This window comes from Triticum urartu, chromosome 4 (genome assembly GCF_003073215.2).
Source record: "Triticum urartu cultivar G1812 chromosome 4, Tu2.1, whole genome shotgun sequence".
Lineage (NCBI taxonomy): Eukaryota > Viridiplantae > Streptophyta > Magnoliopsida > Poales > Poaceae > Triticum > Triticum urartu.
In genome coordinates this window covers 408,063,500-408,075,518 of record NC_053025.1, presented here as the reverse complement: position 1 = coordinate 408,075,518, position 12,019 = coordinate 408,063,500, and the positions used below count along the sequence as shown (strand labels likewise).

General features: G+C 44.0%; 2 protein-coding genes across 3 annotated transcripts; one reads left to right on the top strand and one right to left on the bottom strand.

Moving 5' to 3' along the window:
• Positions 1-1,215: 1,215 nt before the first annotated feature.
• Positions 1,216-8,199, top strand: LOC125551807 (RGS domain-containing serine/threonine-protein kinase A-like). Of its 2 annotated transcripts, none has more exons than XM_048715167.1 (13): positions 1,216-1,983; positions 3,396-3,825; positions 3,959-4,595; positions 4,801-4,841; positions 4,922-4,990; positions 5,359-5,459; positions 5,838-5,916; positions 6,438-6,536; positions 6,602-6,670; positions 6,799-6,848; positions 6,936-7,049; positions 7,501-7,595; positions 7,667-8,199. In XM_048715167.1, exons 1-12 carry the CDS (start codon positions 1,658-1,660, stop codon positions 7,553-7,555), a joined length of 2,070 nt encoding a protein of 689 aa, XP_048571124.1. In that variant the 5' UTR covers positions 1,216-1,657; the 3' UTR covers positions 7,556-7,595; positions 7,667-8,199. The 2 variants fall into 2 exon arrangements, with proteins under 2 accessions (XP_048571124.1, XP_048571123.1); XM_048715166.1 differs by having other exon boundaries at positions 1,218-1,983; positions 6,936-7,017.
• On the bottom strand, positions 8,079-11,457 carry LOC125551808 (RNA-binding NOB1-like protein). The gene is made up of 2 exons (XM_048715168.1): positions 10,768-11,457; positions 8,079-8,746 (listed from the first exon to the last, which is right to left on the bottom strand). The coding sequence occupies exons 1-2, from the start codon at positions 11,110-11,112 to the stop codon at positions 8,684-8,686; spliced, it is 408 nt and encodes a 135-aa protein (XP_048571125.1). The 5' UTR covers positions 11,113-11,457; the 3' UTR covers positions 8,079-8,683.
• Positions 11,458-12,019: the final 562 nt, after the last annotated feature.

Here is a 12,019-nt window from a genome sequence, read left to right as displayed (position 1 = left end):
GAGCCACGCCGCAGCGCACCCTCCAGGCGCAAACGCCCCGCCCCACGGCGCACCCTCCAGGCGCTAGATCCGCGCGCGTTCGTGCCGCGACCTGCGCGCCAGAACCATCCCTCGCCGCGACCGGCGCGCCAGAGCCATCCTGCGCCGCGCCGCCATCTTGCCGCGCTGCCACGAGCATTGCGTCCCCATGCACTCCCGTCGAGACCAACGACCCGCGCCGCGAAGCCGGAAACGGAGGAGGAGAGGGCCCCGCCACCGCCAGGCCGCGCGGGCTTTGCCCGGCGACCCATGCCGGCGGCGGCGAGGGGAGAGGAGCCGGAGGTGAGGAATTGGTGGTGAGGGCTAGGGTTTACTCTCGGGCCGCCCGTGGGAGCGACACGGGAGTCTTCGGAGAATGGTTGGCCCTAAAAAATTCAAGTGTGAGATCGTTGTGTGAGAAGAATTTTATACTACATATAAAATGTAGGGTATATTATCGTGTATCACGGCACGTGTACATCAACCACAGAAAATAAAAGGAATAATAAACATATGAAACAGGATGGAGATGAATAGAGTAGAGAAGATAGGCGAGATGGTGCAAAGCTGTGATGAACTTTTTGGGCAAAGCTGTGGTTCAATAAAGCGATGGGTGCTCCCTCACCCTCAGCAGGAGACGCGCTAGGCACCAAAGCACAGCCCACAGATGAGATGATACCGGTCACATGACATTCAGCAGAAAAGAAAAGGGGCAACCAACAAGAAGACTAATCTTCATAAGATAATATAATATTCCCTCCGTCTCAAAATTTTTGTTTTAGATTTGTCTAAATACAGATGTATCAAGTATACGGATATATTAAGTCACGTTTTAGTATTAAATACATCCGTATCTAGGTAAATATAAGACAAGAATTTTGAGACGGAGGGAGTAGTACTGTACGTGCTATAATGCAGAATATGGCGAGACCAGTAATAGCAGGCAGGAGGAATACTAGTTTAGTAGGATTGCCGTTAATGGAAACAAAGATGCTTTTTCCAAGGCAAGGCGATGAGGCGGACAGACGCTCGCAAGTGGCAACATTTGGAGGCGGACGGCGACAACAGAGAGAGGCGGCCCGAGATCATCTACTCCTAGCTAGCATCCGTCGGTCCCCAGCACAAAATTCAACTCAGACAAGTAAACAAGGAGCCGATTCTGGAGATAATAAAATAAATAAATGTGGAAGAACAGGTGCATAGCCAAAGCCATACACAAAGAAAGGAAAAGGGAAAGGAAGAGACGACTGGGATAGATAGATTCCATCTCATTTGCTCCAGCTCTAAGCAAAGAAAGAAGGAAAGACATCATGTAGGAGTGCTCAGTAGGCAACAACCTGGAACCACCTCCACCTCCTGGAAAACCTCGCAGCTTGCTTCTTCCTCCCATTGTTGAACCTTGAGAGTGGACAGACGTGTAGGAGCTCACTTCTCTTGCCATCGGCAGCCCCCTGGAAGCGAATTGCGCCAAATTTGTCGTCCAATAAAAGGCGCCCCGCCATTTGGGGGCCTCCACCTCCTTGCCTTTGCCTTGCCTTGCTTGCACAACTCCAAGAAAAAGAGCCCCGGCCAAGCGGCGGGTGCCTTGGCCTACTACCATTTGATTTGATCCCACCGTGGTCTGGTCTCTTGGCCGGCGATGGAGCCGGATGAGCTCCTGAGGAAGATACGGGTGCTGGAGGAGGGCCAGGAGGAGCTCAAGCGGGAGATAGGCAAGCTTATCCCCGGCCAGTCCTCCGCGTCTCCGCCTCCGCCTCCGCCTCCGCGCCGCCCCTTCCCCGCGCTGCAATCGCTGCAGCAGGCTACATCGTCGAGGGGCCGCGCTCTGGCCTTGCTTCACCAATCCCCCTCCTCCTCCTCGCGCCCGCAGCGCCCCGGGCTGTCCGACAGGCACTGCCACAGGATACTGCAGTCGCTGGGGCAGGCCGTGCATGTCATTTCCCTTGAAGGCAAGGTCTTGTACTGGTGAGCTTCCTTCCTTGCACCTTTTGCTTGCCTGCTTGCCTGCCTGCTCAATGCTCATCAACTGTTTGATGGAATGCTGCTGCAGCACACGATTGCACTGTAATACTATTATTGGAACCATTTTCATATATAGGGCCCGGGAGTGAACAAATGCTGCAGGCAACTATACACAAATCAAGACATGACCCCAAACTTAGTTTGAAACAATGTTTTCTCCTTCGGGGTTGCATTCAACTATTCGCTCTTCCATTAGCCGTATCTTGCATGCCATTGGGAAACCAGTTGTGTGTTGGGAGGAATTCAGTTGTTAAATTCACAAGGATGGATGTTATGTTTCATAGTTAGTATACACGTTGAAGGCCGAGGGTGGGGATGTGCCGCCTCATCTAAGCTTGCTTTCATATCATAGAGAGGCTTCAAAGACTATATGGAGAGATCACAAACCTTGAATGCCCTTCCTTATTCAGTATTGAGCATAACTGTTCTGCGATTATATAGTGTGGGCCACCTAATAAACAAATATAATACTTCACCTGTTCCATAATGTAGTGCGTATAGATTTTTTTGAAAAGTCAAACTTTGACCAAGTTTATAGAGAAAATTGTTTTTATCTACAATACCAAATATATAAAATATGTAACTACTTATAGTGAATGTAATGATATATGCTTGGCATTCTAGATGTAAATGTTTTTCTCGAAAAACTTGGTCAAAGATTGTGAGGTTGACTTTTCAAAAAATCAATATGCACAATGTTATGGAACGGAGGGAGTAGATTATATGGTGTGCCCCACCTAATGATAAAATCGTAATATCATGTGTTGGAACAAGCTAATTGGATTTAGAAGGTATTTTGGTTGCTGCTTGTCATCTTTTATCATGTGTTGGAACTTGATATGGCAAGGTTAGGTTAACTCGAGTGATAAAACTGAATATAGTGTGCTGCATAATTGAATGTATCGCTAAAAAATATAGTGTGCTGTTTTAGTATTTTATTTTACATAGTAAAATAAACAAACTTAACCTCTCAAAAAAGTAAACAAATCTGGAAGCATCATGTGTGCCTTTTAAGACCTGTGATCTCAGATTAGGATAAAAAACGTCAACACTTTGTGCCTAATCCCGCATGTCTTTGGGACCTTTGTAATAATGATGGATATTTATCAGGGTTGCATTTTTTCCCCAAATATTTTGCTTATCGTGATGCATGTAATTGGTGTAATGCTCTTGTCTGGTCGCCGGCTTGGCTCAACAAGTAGGAAATTTTTCTTATGAAATATGCATTTCATGATGCACCTCATGGCCGTTATCTCTGTTTTATGCTATGAAATATGAATAAGTACATCTTACACTATTTTCTTATAAAAATGTACATCTTAATACTAAGTTCTCCCATTTTTTCTGTAACCTAGGAACCGATTTGCCGAGCATCTATATGGCTATTGTTCATCAGAAGCGATTGGCCAGGATCTCCTTGAATTAATCTGTGATCCTTGTGATTTCAGTCCAGCACATGAGATTATCCGTAATATATTTATGGGCAAGTGTTGGAGAGGGAAGTTTCCTGTCAAGCACAAGTCAGGAGAGCGGTTTTCTGTTGTTGTGAATAACACTCCTTTATATGATGAAGATGGTAGCTTGGTGGGCCTCACCTGTCTGTCAGGTGATGCACGGATATTGGAGGAAATAGTTGGTCCTTCAGTGGTAGGGAAATCCTATCCAAATTCAGCAAAGCCCCATTTACAAGTTAACAACAAGCCTAGAAGTAGCTTGCCACAAAAATGTTTGTCAGACTCCCAACAACCTCTACAATCTGCCATCACGTCTAAGATAACAAATTTGGTGAGTCGCATTTCTGAGCAAACAAAAGAAACGGCTGCACTGTTGGTTTCAATAGAATGTTTCTCTTATGGTATTTCTTCTTAATTTATTTTCCTAGTGTATTCTTTTCTTGATTTCTAGAATGACAACACAGGCTACAAAGGTTACAAGTAGAGTTCGTTCTCGGATCAGGTCAGGTCAGAGTTGCGACGAACAGGATGGTAATGGTCGCCAGGGTCAGTATTCTGATCATGATGCCAGGGAAGAGTTGACATCAAGTGAAGCAAGCACCCCAGGTGGGGATGTACTGCATGGTGCCTTTGTTACCGAAGAGAAATCACCTGTGAACTCAAGAAAAACAAATAGTGATGATTCAGGACAAGGAAAAGGGGGATTTCAGAAGATTTTTAGTTCAAAGGCAGAGGCATTATTGACCAAGAAGGGGATATCATGGCCTTGGAAAGGAAATGAAAACGATGGTGGTTGTGGAAAGAATAACATGACTTCACCACCGTTACATGATAAGCAAGAGAACACTCAGATTCGTCAGGGAGTACCAGTTCTAGAGCCTATCATAATTCCAGACAGCAAGGACACTGAATACGCCCAGGCAGGCAAATATGAGGTCTCAGGTTCCTGGTGGACTTTCAACAATAACAGCACAAGTAGTACCATGAGCAGCACTGTAAGTAGTAATAGCAGTCCTATCGAGAGAGTAGATTATGAAGCAGACTGCCTAGATTATGAGATCTTGTGGGAAGACCTAACACTTGGAGAACAAGTAGGTGAAGGTAGTTAATTCTCACTTTACCCTGGTTCTCCTTTTATTTTTGAGAGAGAATTTGCAATTCCCTCTGGCTGCAGACGTGGATACTCACATCTCTTGTTGACATGTACTTCAAATGATTTATGCTGCATGGAAGTTGGTATTGCTATCCTATTCCTTTCTAAATAGAAATCACTCATTTCCTCCATGTTCATGTTTGATCCACGCAGGTTCTTGCGGAACAGTGTATCATGCTTTGTGGTATGGATCGGTATGCATAGTCTACCGTAATTATGGGTAAATATTTAAACCTTAAAAATATGTTTTGAATGTCCATCAATGCCCCTGTAGGATGTGGCAGTTAAAGTATTCTCCAGGCAGGAATATTCAGAAGAAATGATACGTACCTTCAGACAAGAGGTTAGACATCCATATCTAAATACACTTGTTGTTCACTCTCAGTTGGATATTTTGTTAACAGAACTATAGTGTACCCATTTTGTTGTCGAGTCAGATACTTGGTAATTTGACTCCCTGGTATTCACAGAATCGCTATTAGTTTTTTTTATGAGACATGATAGTTATTTTCGTTATTCTATGTTGATGTAATCATGTAGATAAAAATGAAGAAGAAAGGATATAGTTTTTTTATACAGTGTTGACACATCTTCACCTTGTTTCTTTCGTATGTAGTTTTTTTGTGGGCTGTTGCAATCAACAGTACATTGTTAACTTTCTAGTTTCGTAGTTTGTGGTCATGATTGCATTTGCTTCCACCTAATATGTAGGTGTCACTGATGAAGAAGCTACGTCATCCCAATATTATACTTTTCATGGGTGCAGTTGCTTCTCAGGAACGGCTTTGTATTGTTACGGAATTTCTCCCACGGTATGCTTTACATCTCCTACATGTCTTACCGTTGGTAATTACTTTCTCCTTTGCTTGGTGCAAAAGAAGGATTAGGTCACTACACAGTCTATCTATATGGCTTATGATCTCATTCAGTAAAAGTAATAGGGAGTAATAACAGTAGAGTATGTGTATTGTGCCGACTGCCGAGTTCTTAACTATCTGGCACAATTTTAAATCTGGTTAGTATTTTTAGGTGAGTTGTTCGAGTAGTAACTGCCTACTTGTTGTTTTCACTGTTCCTCAAGTCGGCTGGTATTTCAATGATGTATTCTGTTTCAGAATTTCAAAAATTAACATTCAGGACAATATTTCTTATTAATTATGTATCACACTGTACTGAGTCCTGTCATGCAGAGGGAGCTTGTTTCGCTTACTACGGAAAACCACTGGCAAGTTGGATCCAAGACGGCGAGTTCACATGGCTATAGACATCGTGAGTGCACTTACGTTGAACAGCTAGTTTCTAGTAAATGACAAGCCAGTTAAATTCTATGGAAGTTTGAGGAATGAACAACTGGATAAAACATTCTTCACGTGCAGAGGTTCAGAGATTTATTGAATAGGCAAATAATTATTTTTGGCAAGTGTGTAGAAGAAAAACTGGAGTTTTCTTATGTACCCAATAGTAGGCCATATCCCAACTTTCAGTGTAAGAAAATGGAAAAGTACAGGCAATGGTGTCATGCACCTTACATCTAACAGGATATCTCGTGTTTACAGTCTGTTACTGTGTCTTACTTGAAGGTTCTTTCACTAAAGGCCAGTCATAATTCATGTGATTATGATACGAAACACTAATAGTCAACCAATTATTTATCATGCTTGTTCTTGCCAGGGCCTCTAAATCCATGGAGACAAAATTACCTTATATTTTGTTTGACAAGTACATGGTTTGGTTTTATGGAAGATTTTATCGTCATGGAGATCTTAAATACATTTTAAAATATTTTTCAGGCAAGGGGCATGAATTATCTTCACAGTTCCAGCCCCACCGTTGTACATCGTGATCTAAAATCGTCAAATCTGTTGGTTGATAAGAACTGGACTGTGAAGGTAACTGTTGGATCTTAGTTTTCCTTACTTTACACTTTCTCTTCTCATTCACTTGGTTCAATTAGGTTGCGGACTTTGGTCTTTCACGCCTCAAAATCGAAACATTCCTTACTACAAAAACTGGGAAAGGAACAGTAAGTACAAGCAAACATTACCTTTTTTACATGTATTATCTAGACTGACAAAATAGAAAGAAACGTTACAATCATCATATTATTTTTTTTCTGTTCTAAATATCTGATATCTTAGCTTTAACATCCAGCCACAGTGGATGGCTCCAGAAGTGCTACGTAATGAACCTTCAAATGAAAAGTAAGCTCAATGGGACCATTTTAATACAATAGATGTTCCCGCAATCTGCAAATGATTTCTCATACATTCCTTTCTTCTACATGATAGGTCCGACGTGTACAGCTATGGAGTGGTCCTATGGGAGCTTGTTACTCAGAAGATTCCTTGGGATACTCTCAATACAATGCAGGTCCAATTTTGCTATGTATTTCTGTTGTTTAGGTATTCACACGATTTTCGATCATATATTCTGACTGTAGCGACTATGTGATTGTGAAATTTGTATCTATGTTTCCTTGAGCAGGTAGTGATAGGTTGCAAGATCCATCTGCGTTATTAATCTACTTAGATACAACAAGAAGATATAAGTTCAATAATTTTTGCTTCATATATCTTCCCATCTCCCTTTCAGTCTGGCGGCAAGATTAATACTGAGATGTTTGCCATAGAATGTCTCCTTGCAAAATAAGTACTCCCTACGTTCCATACTTCTTTAACTAAAACCACGACAAGAATTATAGAACAGAGGGAGTAGCAGCTTACTGGTGAATGATAGATTTCCTATTAGAAGTGAAATAACTACCATTGCATTTTAAGACAAACTCAGTTTTTTTGCTTATGTGACCGTGCTGAAGTACAAGAAATTCGTAACATTCTGACCCATACGGCGCAGGTTATCGGAGCCGTGGGTTTCATGGACCACAGATTGGAAATTCCGGGTGACATAGATCCTCAGTGGGCATCAATGATTGAGAGTTGTTGGGACAGGTACATACTACTTACTGTACTACTAGCAATAAACCGATTCCCGCTAACCCATCATCCTTTTCTTCGAGCAGTGACCCACAGCGCCGCCCTTCATTCCAAGAACTCCTGGAGAGGCTCCGTGAGCTGCAAAAGAAATACGCCCTGCAGGTGCAGATGCAGCGGAGCACGGCTGGGAAAGGCGCTGAAAAGATGAGCGTTGATGATGGCTAGCTAAGGCTCAGGCCCCGATTTGGATGGATTGTGTATTTGCCATTATGAAAATGGTCCATTGGGCTCGATCCGGAAGGTTCGAGGAGGTCCTCCATGCTTACCCCGGGAGGAACTGTGGTGGGAATCGAGACAAGGTGCCTGAAAGGTGGTTTTAAGCTTGACGAATCGCGAGGCTGAAGCCCTGAGACGCAGTTTCTTTTCGGAGAGGAAGGCCATAGAACGAACACTCGTCACATAGCAGTCCTTCGAGGCACTGTAGGAGGGACGCCTTGATTAGTTCTTTATGGATTTTTTGTATACCAAGACTTGTATACATACTTCCTCCGTCCGGGAAAAGTTGTCCACGGGACAGTGTATTTGTTTTTTTTCAAAAAAACCCACAGAGTTTTAAACACGTCACGAATAACTCCATCTCCTTCCTTCCTCCTCCTCCGTCGCCCGCGCCTTGCAGCCATCGCCGGCTACCCACCCACCAGGGCGCCGCCGGCTGCCTAGACCTGCACCGCGACCAACGCCAGCGCCGCGTCCCAGCGCGTGACCAACAACAGCGCCGCCGCTTGCTTGGACCCACACCGCGGCTTCCCACCTGCACCACCCGCCATGAAGGCGACCTGCGCCGGCGCCCGCCTCGAGCTACGCCGCCGGGCCCGTTGAAGCTCGCCGCCCACGATCGCCGCCAACGTTCGCCCACCTTCGCCGCCCACCTGCACCTCCGATTTTATCATCTTCAGCCGCCGGCGCCGTGGACAACTCCGGCCACTCCCGCCTCTGACACTGCTATTGGTGGGCAACGCTGACGCTGTGGACCTCTGATGCTGTTTTTGCCTTTTCCCCTAGCTCGCCTCTGCTGCCACTCCCGCCTGTGCTACTGGTGCTGTTCAATTTGCTGCTGTGAGTCTGAATTTGATGTTCTCAATACAGTAGTTACTCTGGTTCTCAAGCTGTAGATGAAATTCAGTCAGTGGATACAAAGCTAGAGAAATAATCCAGGACAAAGACTGTACAAAGATGCATTAGCCTTAAAATCACATTTCTGTTCTGATGTAAAAACACCAAAGATGCATCATGTACTCTACAGAAATGTTGCAAAAAAGATTCAGTTAACACAGAAATTAACTGAATGTGTCCCCCAATGTCCAATGTTCATCAGTTAACTGAATCTCACCTAGAGTAGAAGCAATTTCTGATCTACTGTTACTGTGGATTAAGTTGGATATTGTTGGACTAACATAATTTCTAGACATGGCCTAAAATTTCTACACACTGATTTGACAAGCAATACTCCATTACAGAGAATATTTACACTGAAAATAGAACATTTACAATGAAAAATAGGACCCCGAAGAAACTGTATTCAGTGATCTTGTACTCTGAAAATAGAATATTTACACTGAAGCTTCAAACAAAATTTCAGAGATCTTGTACTCAATTTAGTGGCAATCAGACTTGAGATGCACTGAAGCTTCGAAACTGAATTTTCAAAATTTCAGTGATCTTGTACTAAATTTTCTACCTCACTTTCTTGAGTTAGTTCAAAATTTACACAGCAGTAGTGACTCCAGTGTGTGTAGTTGCTGTGGAGCAAACTACACACATTCATTTTCTACTCCAGCAGATGTTGTGGGACATTTATTCCCACCTCCACCACCATCTTGTCAGTTTTGACAGTGTGTGTATGGAGTAGTTTTCACAGCAGTATAAACCATTAGGATAGTGAAATCATTACTGTGGAGAGTAGAGTAATTTGACAACAGCAGCAATTTTCTGTAAGCACTCAAATTCGGTATACTGTAAATTCAATCGAGTGTAAATGACAATTTTGTTTTTCTAGCACTGGATTGCTTCCCTTAGTGTAAATTCAGTTAGCACATTCTTCCTCCATATTTGGTTATCAATAGTATAAATTCAGTTAACTCCTACCCTGATGTCTAGAACACTTTACAAAGCAAGCAACTTGATCCCGGAAGAGGAAGATGAAGCTCAACAAGAAGAACAAGCTCAGCAAGGTGTATGTCTTGTGTCATGTGTCATGTGTATGTCTTGTGTATATGTGCATGTCATGTGTATTTGAATTAAGTTGGAATTATTTGAATTACAGTCGAGAGGAATTGGCTAGATGATTCTTCTCATCAATGAAAGCATTGAGCCTAGGGAGCTACAGTAACTGCATTTGTCCATTTTTTAAACATGATTCCAAATCTGTCCATATTCATTTTAAACTTGAACACAAACAATCTTGGATTTATTTGGAATTCTTCTTCTTCTACTCTTGCTAGCAGTGAGCAGGGAGATGGGAAGACGGATTATCTTCTTAGTTGAAAGCATTTTATTCACATAGTCCTAAATTTGTAAGCTGGAAATACAGGCTTCTGAATTTTACAATTTCGGAGTACTACTTCTTGCAAGCAAACATATTATACTGGACACATTAGAGCAAGCAAGAATTTAAGCAGCAAGGAGTAGAGCAAGCAAAAACATCATGAATCCAAAACAAGATTTTGCTGAATATTTTTACTGTTTGCAGCAAACAAAAATTATCTTGGAAAGTGTCCACAGAATTTCAGTCAAAGAGGCATGTCCTTTTCAAAAACATCATGAATCCAAAATCTAGGAGACAAACTTTGTGTAAAACATTCTGAATTTTTACACTGAACATTTCTGAATTACTAATTCAGTCTGAACGTGTCACAACATTTCTGAATCAACATTTCTACAGTAAACCAGAGCAGGGATTCTACTCCATGAAGGTGTTGGCTCTGTCTTCTAAACTAGTGAACATTTCTGAATACAGCAATGCAGAGAGCATCAAGCGATAATAGAGAGCAGAGAATGGAAATCTATGACATGGTAAATAATTCGATGAGTAAAATGAACTTCAGTCCATGAAAGTGCAGAGCTTAAGCTCTATTCAGCAAATGAAAACAGCAGTACGAGGTCTGGGCAGCTAAAGCAAACATTCGACCTTGAGGAACTCAGGGGCGGGCTCGACGGGGGTGGGCAGGAGCGCGAGCCTCCGGCGCGCTGCGGCGTTGCGCACCTCCTCGAGGACCTCGGGCATAGTGACCAGCCGGCCCGCGGTGGAGGCGTTGGCGTCGACGACGGCCACGGCCAGGCCGCTCGAGTTGGCGCAGCTGGACACGATCCGGCTTACCGCCTGCGCGGACGACTCCTTGGCCACCGTCTCCCGCTGCGCCGTCGCGGCCGCGCCCCACGCCACGGGGGTCGGGGCGATGGTGCCGGGGGGAGGCGGGGGCCGGAAGGCAGAGTCGCCGGCCGCCAGGCCGAGGGCTGGCCACGCTTCTTCCATCAACGCTAGGAGGGAGGGGTGGGCGCGAGCAAGAGACACGGCGGGAGGAAGAAGAAACAATTTTTGGGGTGAAAGAGGGGAGATTCGGGAGGCAGGCAAGGGAGGCAGCGGAGCTACGCGAGGCAAAAGGGAGCGGCGGAGGAGGGATCTGCGGCGGCGGCGGAGGACGCGTGAGAGAGCAGTGGAGCAGCGCGGCGCAGGGGAGCTCCGGCGTCCATGCGCCTGTGTCGGAGCGGCGGAGCATCGACTGGAGAAGATGAGGAGTGCGGGTTGTGTCGGAAGTTTGGGGAGGGTTTTTTTGTAAAATCGCCACGCGGACAACTTTTCCCGGACGGAGGGAGTACATCCTTTCTGGTGTGACTAGTTAGGGAAGCTCAATGGCTTGGGAGTTTGAACGATCTTATTCGTTTGCAGCATGCACCACAATCAAGATCGAAAGGGTTACTGTACGCACTTTCCTTATTTTAAAATTATAAGGCGTTTTTTCCTTTGTAGAGTACTGTGTGATCCATATGAATAAATCGGACCGGCCAGACCCAACCTGGTCCTTGCCGCACCGGACGGACGACTCCGTCCACACTGACCTGATTCACTTGACACCACAATTCCGTATGCCGCTCCGGAAGAATATCACATGGAAAGCAACATTCATAGAAAACTTTATGAAAACACGTTTCAGAGTTTTGAAAAAAAATTCTAAAAAAGAGATGTTAAGACGGTGATATTCCTTAAAAAAACACATTACGAGATGAGATGTGATCTAGGAAAAAAAATACAAATCCATCAATGAATAGTGCATTTATTGTTCAGCACTATTCAATTCAATGTTGATATTGTCTTTTCATATCTCGCGTATTAACTTGAATGTGTATGGCAATAGAATAGCAGTCTCTTAACATCCCATATT

Excerpts from the sequence above, each read along its gene's own strand:
- LOC125551807 (XM_048715166.1), top strand. The coding sequence starts at position 1,658 with ATGGAGCCGGATGAGCTCCTGAGGAAGATACGGGTGCTGGAGGAGGGC. Across the intron at positions 7,018-7,500 it reads ATACTCTCAATACAATGCAG|GTTATCGGAGCCGTGGGTTT; the intron begins GTCCAATTTTGC and ends CATACGGCGCAG. Across the intron at positions 7,596-7,666 it reads ATTGAGAGTTGTTGGGACAG|TGACCCACAGCGCCGCCCTT; the intron begins GTACATACTACT and ends TTCTTCGAGCAG.
- LOC125551808 (XM_048715168.1), bottom strand. The coding sequence starts at position 11,112 with ATGGAAGAAGCGTGGCCAGCCCTCGGCCTGGCGGCCGGCGACTCTGCC. Across the intron at positions 8,747-10,767 it reads CCGCCCCTGAGTTCCTCAAG|CTTGAGAACCAGAGTAACTA; the intron begins GTCGAATGTTTG and ends TTTCATCTACAG.